Raw genomic sequence first — 15395 nt, 5'->3', positions numbered from 1 at the left:
ATGGCTGTGCAGAGCAGTGCAGCCAACAGCATCCTAGGCAGTTGCGGTTTGAGCTTTATTCAAATGCAAATATAGAATGTGCCATAACTACTGTGTTAAAGCACTCTTGAATCTGGGGAGGTCCAATTGAATTAATCTCATGTAGGGCTAGATTACCTTATTCAGAAAAGCATGATACTGCTGGTTGTCTCTGGGGTCCATCCCATACCCCGTTGCCAGTACTTTTCTCTCTCAAGCCTCCTGGAAGTTTTCCCCTGCGGCAACAAGTGATTCTGAACTAAACATGAGCGAGTTCAGAACTGTACATTCCCTAAGAAAGAAAGTGCTTGCGCACGAGCACTTCCATTTGCTCAGCATTCGTGCCTTGGAACTCGTGCATGCGCAGCTCTGAACCACTCATCACCACTGCGGGAAACTTTCGAGAGGCTCTTTGACTGACTAAACCAGTCAAAGAAGAGGACTGAGATGGGGAACAGGAAGGAGCCCAAAGACAACAAGCAGCATTAGCCTTCCTGAGGTAAGGTAATTTAGCCCTTGATGGGCTTCATTAAATCCTACCCCCCCCCCCCACCCCCCACCCAAATTCATGGGTCGTTTAGCCTCTTCCTTACCCTGGTCATTTTCACAGTTTAGCTCAGCTCTGATTAGTTTGGCTATAACGTAATAAATAATTATAATTATCACCACTACATGATCTATAGATTTTTTTTTTCAGGACAAATAAGGCTTTTTGTGGCTGATATTTGTTTTTAGTATTCATATTATTTTCTAAAAAAAAAGAAAAAAACAGAAAGAAAAAAGTGAAAAATACACAATTTATCCACTTTCATACATTATAGCGTTCACGCAGTTCTATTGTACATTAAACCCACACATTTTATTTGTCTATCTCTCCTGTTTATGTAAACAGTTCCTTTGTTTTCATAATGTATTAGTAACACATTGTATATAACTCTTGAATTCTTACATCTGTCTGCTCCTGGAATGTATATTTTACAACTTGTTTACTAATTAGCCCTGCTGCTGAACTCCCCGAGGGGAGGGGGTTGCTGTCATTCCTTTTCAACAAAATTGATCTCTGAGATGATAAACAATGGCTATAAACAGTGTTATCTAGGATCTAGTAGGGAAGAAAATGCAGAGACTTATTTTCACGGTAATGGGGCAGGTAGCGGTTAACATATTACACATATTGACAACTCTTACTGTGCAGAACTTCTTTCAAAACATGGCAAATCTTCTTTCTTCAAAGTGCAGCCCATATTCTCTTGTCTTTTGCACAGACTAAAGCCTCACACACACATTAGACAGTTCTCGGGTGAGGGGTTCAGTCCGGCCATCTCTTCTAAGAACCTTACATGCACATGACAGCCCTGATGTATTGGTGAGAGCTACAGAGTAGGGATGATTAAGGAGATGCAAATATTTCCAAGTTCATGCAGATTTATGTAAATTTTTATGTCAATATATGCAGTTTGAAAATGGACCAATCAGTTTAAACTTGGGTGGGACTTGATTGGTTCATTTTCAAGCTGCATATATTTGCATAAAAATGTACATAATACTGCATGAACTTGGAAAGATTTGCCTCTCGTTGATCATCCCTAGTCCAGAGTACTAGATCATCTCATCTTCTATAACTGAAGGAAGATAATAAGTGCTAAAAGTTAGACTCAGCTCCCACATACCCGTTTGCTAGGTTTTCTGCAGCGTAGAGAAATGCAGGAAGCTGATCCTATTGTTAGAAATAGGGTCAACTTTCACTTGTACTTAAAAACGGATCAGTAGCTGTGTTGCAGTAAACAGAATGCAAAGTCCTGACCTGTGCATTTTTCCAGACAAGAAGATTCATAGGTGACTATGTTGCTCTGTTTTCTTGCAAACTCAGTGACAAAACAGAGCAAATCAGACACAGAACTGGATAGCTCCGCTCTGTGCCAAATGGACCATAGCAAGTGGGAATCGACCTTAGTTTACAACTATAAAATCTGTAAGGACTGTTTAAAAACAGTTTATTCAAGCAGCAGTGACATAGGGGATACAGAGGTTGTGACCACACAAGGGCTCCCGGACCCAACGAAACAGTTGAAAAGGGTTCCTGACAGAATAGTGGGTTAAGGTTAGGCACTACCAGGGGGATTATATTCAGGCACCACCAGGGGGGTATTAGGCAGGGCAATTTCTAAGAAAAACTCAAAATTAACTCATGCGCCAATAATCACCTTCATAAAGTAATTGATTTTATTCATTAAAAATAAATGCACTAAAATACAAATACGTATACTTCAATGAGTGCAAGCAGACACTGGTCAACTATCTCAGTACTACCCTCTAATAGGAAGTAGTTCGGCACACACCGCAACTGCTAACTTTAGACGGCCCGCTAAGTAAACTTCGTTTTCCAGCACACAATTGCACATAACCCATAAAATTGCACAAAATCCACAACTTTGCACAAAGCCCAAAATGCACCCTCCTAGTGATAGGGAATTGTCCCTCGTTAATACCTTTTTGAATAAAACCTTTTTGAATAAAAATTGCACCTCAATATGTCTTTAAATGCACCAGCACTATTTCTATTGTTTGTCTTTAGGTACCATCAATTTAATCAGATTTGTTAAAAGCTCATTCACTCTGGTAAGCAGCGTAAAGGCAAGCCAGTTCAATGCACTGTGTAGCGTGATAATGGCGTCTTGCAGAGTCATACAGTTTAGTATTTTATACACTGCATGGATAGCAATCAACGTGCTGCGGAAAGAGATGTAAACAGTTGGATCACTCACGCAGCCTCGCAGAGATAGGTAGCGTAGGTTTTGAAGCTTGTAATCTGCAACGTTCGTTTGACAGTGAGAGCCCCGGCCGGCGGCTCTTCTACTGATCTTCAGTCTGTCCCGAGCGTGCACGCTTGCTGGTAACTTTAATTCCTCAGATGAAAACCGGAACAATGAGGGTGACGTCACCTCTAGAGATAACCAATGCCGACTAGTTTCGGTAGGACCGCCTACCTTCTTCAGGGCGTATCTTCATTAGTTCACCAGCTCTTTTTACTTCATAGCTCGCTAAGTAAACTTCGTTTTCCAGCACACAATTGCACATAACCCATAAAATTGCACAAAATCCACAACTTTGCACAAAGCCCAAAATGCACCCTCCTAGTGATAGGGAATTGTCCCTCGTTAATACCTTTTTGAATAAAACCTTTTTGAATAAAAATTGCACCTCAATATGTCTTTAAATGCACCAGCACTATTTCTGTTGTTTGTCTTTAGGTACCATCAATTTAATCAGACAAACAGAAAAACTCTATTTGACAAATAGAGTTTAATATATATGTTACGGCCAGAACCCGAAGTGTGGCCACTTCGCGTTCTGGCCAGCCACTTCGGGTTCTGGCCGGCCAATGTGCGAAGTGGCCGCAGCGCAGCGGCCAATGTTAGAAATGTAATGTTTAAATGTATTAAAACCTGCTCAATTTCATGAAATATAGCCGGCGGCAATGTAATAGATGAAGCCGCCGGCTTTCGCACTGCCTCCTCTCCTCCTCCTCCCCCCCCCCCCCCCCCGCCTCTCTCCTCTCCCTGCCTCTCTCCTCTCCCTGCCTCCTATACAACATACGGAGCAGCCGGGGACACGCGTGTCCCCGAGAGTCGTTCGCCGCGGCAGGGGAATCCTGCCGTTCCTGCAGAGCGGGTGCTGGCAGAAGCAATGTCTGCAGCCTCCCCGCTCTGCTGCCCCTGCCACAACGAACGACTCTCCGTGTGTCCCCGGCTGCTCCGTATATTGTATAGGAGGCAGTGAGAGGAGAGAGGCGGGGGAGGGGGGGGTCGGGGAGGAGGCAGTGCGAAAGCCGGCGGCTTCATCTATTACATTGCCGCCGGCTATATTTCATGAAATTAAGCAGGTTTTAATACATTTAAACATTACATTTCTAACATTGGCCGCTGCGCTGCAGCCACTTCGCACATTGGCCGGCCAGAACCCGAAGTGGCTGGCCAGAACGCGAAGTGGCCACACTTCGGGTTCTGGCCGTAACATATACACTTGCCTCCAGGTTTAGAAAAAAGAATGCATTGTAACACTGACTACGTATCAGAACGAGTGACGTAGAAAGAAGGGGTGGAGCTATGAAGTAAAAAGAGCTGATGAACTAATGAAGATACGCCCTGAAGAAGGTAGGCGGTCCTACCGAAACTAGTCGGCATTGGTTATCTCTAGAGCTGACGTCACCCTCATTGTTCCGGTTTTCATCTGAGGAACTAAAGTTACCAGCAAGCGTGCACGCTCGGGACAGACTGAGGATCAGGCTGCGTGGGTGATCCAACTGTTTACATCTCTTTCCGCAGCACGTTGATTGCTATCCATGCAGTGTATAAAATACTAAACTGTATGACTCTGCAAGACGCCATTATCACGCTACACAGTGCATTGAACTGGCTTGCCTTTACGCTGCTTACCAGAGTGAATGAGCTTTTAACAAATCTGATTAAATTGATGGTACCTAAAGACAAACAATAGAAATAGTGCTGGTGCATTTAAAGACATATTGAGGTGCAATTTTTATTCAAAAAGGTTTTATTCAAAAAGGTATTAACGAGGGACAATTCCCTATCACTAGGAGGGTGCATTTTGGGCTTTGTGCAAAGTTGTGGATTTTGGGCAATTTTATGGGTTATGTGCAATTGTGTGCTGGAAAATGAAGTTTACTTAGCGGGCCGTCTAAAGTTAGCAGTTGCGGTGTGTGCCGAACTACTTCCTATTAGAGGGTAGTACTGAGATAGTTGACCAGTGTCTGCTTGCACTCATTGAAGTATACGTATTTGTATTTTAGTGCATTTATTTTTAATGAATAAAATCAATTACTTTATGAAGGTGATTATTGGCGCATGAGTTAATTTTGAGTTTTTCTTGGTTTTTGCGTTGGGAGTGTGAGTAATCCCATTTACTCATTGCAGCCTAATTTAACATTATATTTTGTACAAAGAGGGTGCAAAACCACTGATCTTTTCGCTTTAGGGCAATTTCTAAGCTATAGAGCTCCCAGCGCGAGGGTCTATAAATTGCGCCCCCACCCCATAGATTCGGGCACACTATTGCAATGCGGTACCCAGAGGTGCTCACCAGTATTAGGTAGCCCTCAATATAGCTAGCCAAAGGTGGCATCCATTATTAATTAGCCAGATGCCCCCCCCCCCCCCACACACACACACACACACACACACACACATATACATTTGAAGAGAACTATATGGTTAAACCCCTGGGGATGAAATAATAAAAATATGCAACATTCATATATTTTTGTCTGCAACCTCTAGAGATGTTAGGGTATCTGTACCTGACTACACAATTTATAGGCAATCTCCAATGCATTCCTCTCCCTCCAGATGACATCAATATATAGCGAAAGAGGATCAATTGATTGTTGAGCACCCTCATATTCTGCATACTTTGTTAAAGTATAACCATACGATTATGAACTGAGTGTCATTTTGCAATGTATAGGCAGTAGTGTAAACTTGTTCATAGTTGAGCAAAGTAACCCGCAGGGTATAATAATAGAGCCAGAATACGAAAGGGTAGTGACACACAACTAATAGCCTTGAATATAAATAGCAGTATGTAAATTGTTAGAGAAAAAACCCTGTATCACCTACATGCAAGGCACATAACTGGAACTGAGTTTAACAATATATACATGAATTGCAAACACCATAGTAGCCAGAGATCCCCCCGTTTAGGTATCCAGAGGGTAGGGGGAGTAGGGCATGGAGAAAGTATTGGGAGGATAGAGACTCAACTGTTGCGTTACTACCTACTGTAAGTGACAGCAACAGAAGAGAAGAGTAATTTATGGCTCATTTTACTCAGGAAAAACATTACCTCTTATTTGTATATGTTTGCAAGTATTTTAAATTTTTCGCGATAGTGGTCCTTTAAGTAGTAGAATGTAGGTAATCTTACAGATATTTTATTATCAGCTATTCCCTGCACCCTTTTAACCACTTTACCCCCCGCGGTACGGATTTCTCTGTCCCTTTTTCCATCCTTATAAAACCAAGGGACGGAGAAATCCGTACCTCTCGCCCTACCGCCGCTGTCCGCGCTCCCGCGGCTCGTGCGCGGCTCCTGCCGCTCGTGCACACCGCTGCCCGCTTACCCGGAGATCAATGAACGGGAAAATCCATTCCCGTTCGTTGATCTAAGCCCCCGCAATGATCTGCTGCTTCTATGAGAAACAGCGCGATCATTGTGATTTTCCCAGCCGCATAGTGCTTCCTGTAAGCGTCCTTCCGGACGCTTAAGGACGCTTACAGGTCGCATGAACAAAGACTCACTGTGGCCATCTTGTGGCCAAATAGTTAAACTACACCCTAAAGCATTTTACATATACAAATACATTAGTTTTACACAATAAAATTAACTCATTACCTCCCACACTCCCCAATTTTTTTTTTGTAATTTAAAAAACAAAAAAAAATACAATAAAAAAACGAAAACATAAATAGTTACCTTAGGGACTGAACTTTTTAAATATTTATGTCAAGAGGGTATAACACTGTTACTTTATTAACTATGGGCTTGTAATTAGCGATGGATGCAAAACTGAATAAAATGCACCTTTATTTCCAAATAAAATATTGGCGCGAAACATTGTGATAGGGACATAATTTAAACGGTTTTATAACGGTTTTATAATATATCAAAGCTGCACCTAAACTATAGAGGCACACAAGTAATCAGTTAATGCATTTCAGACTAAATATCTAACTTTTCCTAGTATCTTATCGTGGGAAAGCTGCTAAAATAATCCTATTAACATATTGTGTCTCCTAAGTCAGAAAAACAAAATAATGTTTTGCTAGCGCCTGCCTTACATTAAACAAATCTGAAGTGCACTAAAAATGCAATGTTCGTTTTAGAAAACAGGGCTACGCGGACTCTATTTGTTGGATCCCAACATGCCTGCAAATCTGACTAGAACCTGACCCTTGCCCCACTGTTCTTAGGTCTTTTTAAAGGATGGTAATGATTAGTGGTGGTGGAAAGGGAATGAGTCATGCCGGGGCTTCCATTTTCAGAAGTTTAGCAAACATTAGGAACTTGTTTAAATCCATTATTTAAGTTGGTGCAGATGTGCAGTATGCAGTTTCAACAATGGCATCTGCTTCTTAAAGTAAACCAGAGACGAAGCACCTTCATGTATTTTACCATATATATCATTGGGAACATTGGAGAAAACACCTACCGTGCTCTCTGTTTCATTCTTCACTGTTCATCTTGCTTCTTATCAGCCCTGATAAAATCCCTGACTGAGCATTCAGTCTGGCTTTGCTCAGGAATCTTTATAGCTGAGTCTGTCTTCTGTGATGTCTTTTCAAGCCCACGCCTGCCCCCTTGTGGCTCTGCTCAGGAAACATTATAGCTTAGTCATTCTAGCAAAGCCAGACTGAATGCTCAGTCTGGGATTTTATCAGGGCTGATAAGAAGCAAGCTGAACAGTGAAGAATGAAACAGAGAGCAGGGTAGGTGTTTTCTCTAATGTTCCCACTGATATATATGGTAAAATACATGAGGGTGCTCCATTTCTGGTTCACTTTAAGCACAGTTTAGGGCTGCTTTATGATTCCCAGGAGCACCTCAAGCATCACTAATGGCAATGGGGTGGAAGAGAAGTGTTTGCCTCTTTTGAGAACCCTTCCAATTTCCAGACACGAATGGCAGACACATGGCAACTTAATGAACACCTTTACTTATTTGCAGAGCGGACAGTTTTTCTGAACTGAATATGTGTCGGGTAAGCATTAGTTGTTAGGATTAGTGCTAAACAAGTACCTTCATAGCGCCCAAAGCCTGGAATGTTAGCGCTAGTCTTGTTGGTGTAAGAGCTGCAAGCATTGCGTTAAATCGGGCACCAATGTTTGGAATGGATGAACGGTATTTTCCATCAGGAGAAACTGAGCCAAACCTGAAGAATACACAATGCACAACATTTTATTAAAAAGGCACTAAAACATTCTGAAAAATTCTCATGTTTGACTATTTGTATGAGGGTAGAAGTATGTGTTCATGCATGAGAGATAGACAGCAAGCAAGAGAGGGTATGTGTGTAAGAGAGACAGACAGACAGAGAGGGGGGTGGGGGGAGAGAGCGAGGGTATGTGTGTAAGAGAGCAAGAGAGAGAGAAACAGACAGAGAGAGGGGGGGGAGACAGAGAGAAAGAGAGGGTATATGTGTAAGAAAGATAGAGAGAGCTAGAGAGAGAGCTAGAGAGAGAGAGAGAGAGAGAGAGAGAGAGAGAGAGAGAGAGAGAGTTTACATGTTCATGTGAGGCCTACATTTGGTCAGGAATGGTGATCTAATTAATACAAGGCCAAAAAAAACAGAATATTTGCAGTGCAGACTATATCTGTATATTGGTCACATTTTTCGTGGATTTATTATTGGGGCTGAGGGGAACAAGGAGAAGAACGGACAACACACAGAGGTATGTGGATCAAGCATGAACCTGCCTCTGTGCTTAGCTTAGGTAGCTTTGCCTCAAGTCAAGTATACTTTATGGGCTTTTTTCCACTGCCAATCACAAGTACAGAGGAGAAAAACAATCCGCACTTGCGCTGCGGTTTTTAGTTGATTTGATGCAACCAGGGCTGTGGAGTCAGAGTCAAGGAATCAGAACAATGTTGGGAACCTGGAGTCGGAGACGGTGGTTTCAATAAACTGAGGAGTCTGAGTCAGATGATTTTTGTACCGACTCCACAGTCCGGCATTGTGTTGCAATATAGTTAGAATCACACTGCATTGCAACACAAGCAATGGAGAGTGCCACAATTTGCAGATCCAAAAACCCAACTAAAGGCTACTCAGTGGAAAAGGGTCGTAAGCGTTCATGCCACTTAAAGTTATTGGGTTATTACACATATCAGTTTTCTTTATTCTTTTGGAATGATTATTAAAAAGGCCCTCGCCTTCTCCTCCCAGTTCTCCTTGAAATCCTTACAAACTCAGTCACCACAGCAGACCATCAAAGCACTGCTCATTGGCTCCTCCAATCACATTCAATGCCAGATAACACCTCTTGAGGTACAGCAACCACATCCAACAGTCTCCCTATAGATTGTACAGATTACCTAACAAGCTCATGGTGAACCCGAACTCCTAGGAGTGTGTAAGGGGATAAAAAAAAGCACCAAAAAGCCCTTGGTATTTGTGATTATTCAGGTTGGAGTGAGCATATGAGGTCTCCCACAATGCATCACTGCTGAATAGGCAAATTTTCCCTTTGTTGTCCCTGCTAGCTAAACACACTTCCAGAACTGCTGGAATGCAATCATGAGTCAGCTTGTTAATATTACAGAGCCACGCTAATCCAACATGCATACAGACTGTTTCGGATGGGTTGATCCTCACAGTGCATGCACTGTGTTAATATGGATGGATGAATATGGCTCTATGGGGTAGGCAATGAAACACCCAGAGTTACAGATCCCTCAGCACGCTCATGGTGAACCTGAACCCCTAGGAGTGTGTAAGAAGAAACAGCCGGGTCAGAAACACCACCCAGCCTTGAGCAGAAATGCTGACAGCAGCACTTCAGCCATGTTTACTGGTATAGTACAAGCAACTCACACATTTGATAAATGTGTGGTGCTGCATGCTGCTCCTTACACAAAAGTCATTAAGATGAACTATGAGAATGTGTCATCAGGCAAATCAAATATAAAGTCAGATATATATGCTATTGTGGTTAATTAAACATGTTATGTTTACTCTCATATTTACTGCACATCCATGAGACATTTCTTATCTGGTTTCACTGTAGATGAAAGCCACAAGAATTGTGCTGTGTTAACATTACCACACAACTCACAGTCATGTGGCCTATTATACAATATCATGTAAGACATTTTTCCACCTTCAGACACAGTATCAGCAAATCCCAAAACGGCCAAAATAGCAAGAACATAACTGTTTTCCCTGTCTGTGCTTTTGCTATACAGGCACCACATCAATATAGATAAGGGCTGCATTTTATACTCTGATCTATGAAAAAGTAAGAATTGTCTGTCACTACACGTCCAAAATTAGGCATACATCTAATAAAGGCACCTGGTAATGCTGGCAGTGGAATATCCATTATTTTACTTATTACTTTTAATGTTTATTTTTACATCTAACACTAATCTCCCCTCACCTACTCATAACACTATCATACCCCTACCTACACCTAACATCAACATCAACCACCCCCACCTACTCCTAACACTAAGATAGCCCCTACCTACATCTAACATCACCCCCCCCCCCTCCCCACCTACTCATAACACTAACATACCCCTATCTACACCTAACATCAACCCCCCACCTATTCCTAACACTAACATACCCCTACCTACACCTAATATCAACCGCCCCACCTACTCCTAACACTAGGATACCACTATCTACATCTAACATCAACCTTCCCCCCCACCTACTCCTAACACTAGGATACCCTCACCTACATATAGCATCAAACCCCCACCCCCACCTACTCCTAACACTAAGATACTGTATCACTACCTACACCTAACACTAACCTCCCCCCACCTACTCCTAACACTAACCTCCCCTCAACTACTACCAACACCAACCTCCCCCCACCTACTCCTAACACTAACCTCCCTTCACCTACTCCTAACACTAACATACCCCTACCTACACCTGACACGAATCCCCCCCCCCCAGCTTCTAAAACTAACATACCCCTACCTACACCTAACACCAACCTTCCCCCACCTACCCCTAATACTAACATACCCCTACCTACACCTAACACTAACCTCCCTCCACCGACTCCTAACGCTAACATACCCCTACCTACACCTAACACTAACCTCCCCACACACACTTCTAACATACCCCTACCTTCACCTAACATTAACCTCCCCCCACTGACTCCTAACTCTAACATACCCCTACCTACATCTAACACTAACCTCCCCCACCAACTTCTAACACTAATCTCCCCCTACCTACACCTAACACCAACCTACCCCTTACACTAACATACCCCTACCTACACCTAACACCAACCTACCCCTTACACTAACATACCCCTACCTACACCTAACACCAACCTACCCCTAACACTAACATACCCCTACCTACACCTAACACTAACCTCCCCCCACCTACCACTAACACACCCCTACCTACAACTAACACCAACCTACCCCTAACACTAACATACCCCTACCTACACCTAACACTAACCTCCCCCCACCGAATTCTAACACTAACATACCCCTAACTACACCTAACACTAACCTCCCCTCACCTACTCTGAACACAAATATACCCCTCCTTACATCTAACACTAACCTCCCCTCATCTACAAATTATCAGCACCCGCTTTCCTGCACTGTGCCCGTTTTTACTGGCTTCCCATTTTTCCTTTTCCTTAGCAATGCTCTAGTGCCTCCCAAGCACATTGTTCTCCCGACGTTTTGGGCGCACCCATCCACCGGAAGCTGCTCTGTTGTGTGCCATCCCCCATCCTCCCTCCAAAGTAATAGGTGCATTGCTAGCCTCTAGGCTAAGGAAGCATCTGTACAGCGTCAGCCCCACACTGCCTCCTGAGAGAACAATCCAGATCTGTGCCGGGTGACTGTCCTCGTAGATGTGTATGAGGATATCCGAGGTTAAAATAAACTGATGAGAAAAACAATTGTATCTATCCTCCTTCTCCTAAAAAATATTTTATTAATATATCCCACAGTATTATTTTATATTTAAATCTAGTTTCTAAGTTTTTACTGTTTCATTGTCTCTGCTCAATGGCACCTTCATTGAAGTATGCCAGAGCTCAAATCTATGAATTATTGACCCTTTCTATGGGCTTGATTCACAAAAGGGTGCTAAGTGTTAACACACCTGTGAATAGCCCTTTAGCACGCCTAAAGGTAGTTTGAACGCGCTAATATGTGCTTGCGCGCAACGTCGCACCGGGTGCGCTGAAACCATCGCATCCGGTGCTCCCAAAACGTCTCATCAGGTGAGCCATTTCGGGTGCACCTGATGCGACGTTTTGGGAGCACCAGGTGCAACGTTTTCAGCACAGCTGTTGCAACGTTTCGCGCTAACCGCGCAGCGCTAAACTTTGCGCGCGATCAGTAAGAGCTTTAGATTTGCAAACTACTTAGCACCCTAGTTTGCACGTCCAAAGTCTTTAGGCATGCTAACTAAGTTAGCGCACATTTGTGAATCGAGGCCTATCTCTTTCCTGCTCTCCGAAGCCATTTAATGACAGAAAAGTGTTTTATGGCTGTAATTGCTTAGTAGTGAGGGTTATGCTATAGTCTGACCCAGTCAGACCCGCTCCTTTCCCGAACAGACACTGTCACTTGCATACCTGATGTTTAACTCTTTCAGGCAGAGAAAGAAAAAAAGGAACACAGCATAGTTATTTGTGTGCTTGGTGGCACTGTACATACTCATGCCTATCTCATCATGTCATATGTCCCTCATACATGGCCAACAGATTCAACCATCTGATAGATTTCTGTTCGATGCTTGTCATATTTAAAGGGGCACTACGGCAAAAAATTGTAAAATTTAAAATCTGTGCAAACATAGACCAATAAAAAGTACGTTTTTTTCCAGAGTAAAATGAGCCATAAATTACTTTTCTCTTATGTTGCTGTCACTTACAGTAGGTAGTAGAAATCTGAGAGAAGTGACTGGTTTTGGACTCGTCCATCTTTTCATAGGGGATTCTTAGCGAGGCTATTATTTCTTATAGAGATATTTCCTAAAAAGGATTTAAACAATGATGCTGGCCAGTTTCCCTGCTCGCTACACAGTTTTTTGGCAGTTGGACAGAGCAACTGCCATTCACTAAATGCTTTTGAAAATAAATAAATCCCTGAGAATCCCCTATGAAGAGATGGACTAGTCCAAAACCTGTCACTTCTGTAAGATTTCTACTACCTACTGTAAGTGACAGCAACATAGGAGAAAAGTAATTTATGGCTCATTTTACTCTGGAAAAAATGTACTTCTTATTTGTATATGTTTGCACAGATTTTAAATTTTACAATTTTTCGCCGTAGTGCCACTTTCATCTGACAGGAATGTGATGTGTTCCACACACTAGGTACAAAGAATGAAATCTATTAAGTGTCTATCGAACTGCAGTTTTGCTCTGCATCACTCTCAACCTGACACCAATTGACCAGAATCTCCTTCTGATCTGATCAATCTATTCGATCAGTTTTGCCCGAAAATCGATCGAATGATCAACCAGGCCATTTCTAGCCAATTTGATCAGAGTGCTGGAATCAGCTTGATATCGATGGGAGAAATCTATGAGTGTATGGGCCACCTTTAGGATTAACACTTTTGTAATCCACAAAAGTAGTAAAACCACTACAATCAATTTAAAGCTGTTCCCAATATCGGAACAGGATTAGTTATACCCTTCATTATTCATGTGAAGGATGGCATCAGAGAACAAATAAAAAATAAATAAATAAAGCAAATAAGATTTTGTACAATTTTTTTCTCATTTTTCATGCTGGATATTTGATGTGCCAAGAAAGCTTTGCAGATAGGATTTTATGGTTTAAAAAGCTAGTAGAAAGATGTTTGCCTACCTGTATGACTAGGGCAGCCTTTCTCAACCTTCTTTTTTTTAACAGTAAAATTTTTATTATTTTTTTTAAAAAGAAACAGTACAGCAAATGTACATGTATGTACATGACAGCATAAAATTAAAAGGAGTATTCAACTCAAATATATTCATATCAAATAAGGTTTACAAGTGTCAGTATTACAGAGTAGTATCACAAATCAAATTTTAGAATTATGTTGTTGAGACGTAATAAGAGTGTAAAATGTAATTACATTTAAAGAGACACTGAAGCGAAAAAAAAAATGATGATATTATGATTTGTATGTGTAGCACAGCTAAGAAATAAAACATTAAGATCAGATACATCAGTGTAATTGTTTCCAGTACAGGAAGAGTTGAGAAACTCCAGTTGTTATCTCTATGCAAACAAGCCATTAAGCTCTCCGACTAAGTTAGTCGTGGAGAGGGCTGTTATCTGACTTTTATTATCTCAACTGTTCCTGGACTATTTACTTTTCCTCTGCCAGAGTAGAGGACATTACTTCACAGACTGCTCTGAAAGACTCATTTTGAATGCTGAGTGTTGTGTAATCTGCACATATTATAGAATGATGCTGTAACGATCGGTGAAGCACAGAGAGGATCTGATTACCAGTGATCTGCAGTATCACAGGAAATACAGATGTATACCAGATTATACGTGATCTGCAGTATCACTGATAATCCGATATACTAGCTAACCTCTGTTCACCTGAGTAGAGTGTAGTGTTTGGTGTAACTGTAACACTTTGAGGACTAGGCCTCAGTGCAGCAAGGAGAACTGCACAGATTCCTTCCGCAGACTTGAGCTCTCCAAGACGGGAGGAGTCAGACTGACAGTAGGAAGGACAGACTGAAAGCAACCTTCAGGAGGAAGGATCACTAACAGAGCGAGGAACCGCCTCTAACAGTAAGGTCGGTTCTCGGGGTCGGACAAGCCAGGTCGTACACACACGGACAGATAAAGTACAAGATCAGGAGGCAAAGGCGGAGTCAAAGTACAGGCAGGGTTCAGCAACGGGGTATCAGATATATCGGGGTACAAAATCAGGAGGCAGAAGCAGAGTCAAAGAACGAGCCGAGGTTCGGCAACAGAGTATCAGAAATATCGAGGTACAAGATCAGAGTTCAGGAGGATAGTCAAGGCAGGCAAAAGTCATAACAGATAATCACAATCAAACTAGTACTTTAGCTATCAACAGAATCTAGCTAAGTGTAGGATTACAGCTCCAGCTGGTCCCGGCACACTTGCGGATCTGACTACGGATCTGGGTGCTCCCACATATGTGATCGCACGCCAGACAAAGAGCAAGTGAACAACCAGCAGTATATATACTCTAGGACCTTTCCAGGACCTCCCTAATTGCTGGTCCAATGGGAGCAGTGGAATTTGTCAGCTGACCCAGCTGGTCAGCCGACACCCTTCTAACTGCTATTTAAACTCTGCCTCTGTGCTCGCGCGCGTGTAAGTCTGAATCTTGGTGGACTATCAGTCCCAGCCACACCAGTACTGTCATGCACATGCAATGTATCTAGTGCGGGGGCCGCCTCTGATGCGGATTCCGCCGTTACCAATGCGGATTCCGCCGCTCTGCCTAAGCGGCATGCGGCGGTTTTTTCGCGTTGTGACGCGCTGCTGAACGCGGAAACAGCCGCCTCACTGTGAGAGACGGCGGCTCCGCCGCGTTTCCTCACAGTACCCCCCCCCGAGGAGTGGACTCCGGACAACTCCCACCAGGTTTC

The 15395-nt window shown here is 42.7% G+C and overlaps 1 protein-coding gene across 1 annotated transcript in view; it reads right to left on the bottom strand.

Annotated features, from left to right (window-relative positions):
• ACOXL (acyl-CoA oxidase like) overlaps window positions 1–15395 on the bottom strand; it is a 486411-nt gene that overhangs the window by 307634 nt on the left and 163382 nt on the right. The window contains exon 9 of the mRNA XM_068232279.1: window positions 7834–7966. Within this exon, the coding sequence (XP_068088380.1) occupies window positions 7834–7966 (133 nt within the window). The remainder of the gene's footprint in view (window positions 1–7833; window positions 7967–15395) is intronic.

Source organism: Hyperolius riggenbachi, chromosome 4 (assembly GCF_040937935.1).
Source record: "Hyperolius riggenbachi isolate aHypRig1 chromosome 4, aHypRig1.pri, whole genome shotgun sequence".
In the NCBI taxonomy this organism is placed as follows: domain Eukaryota; kingdom Metazoa; phylum Chordata; class Amphibia; order Anura; family Hyperoliidae; genus Hyperolius; species Hyperolius riggenbachi.
This window is presented reverse-complemented; position numbering and strand designations above follow the sequence as displayed.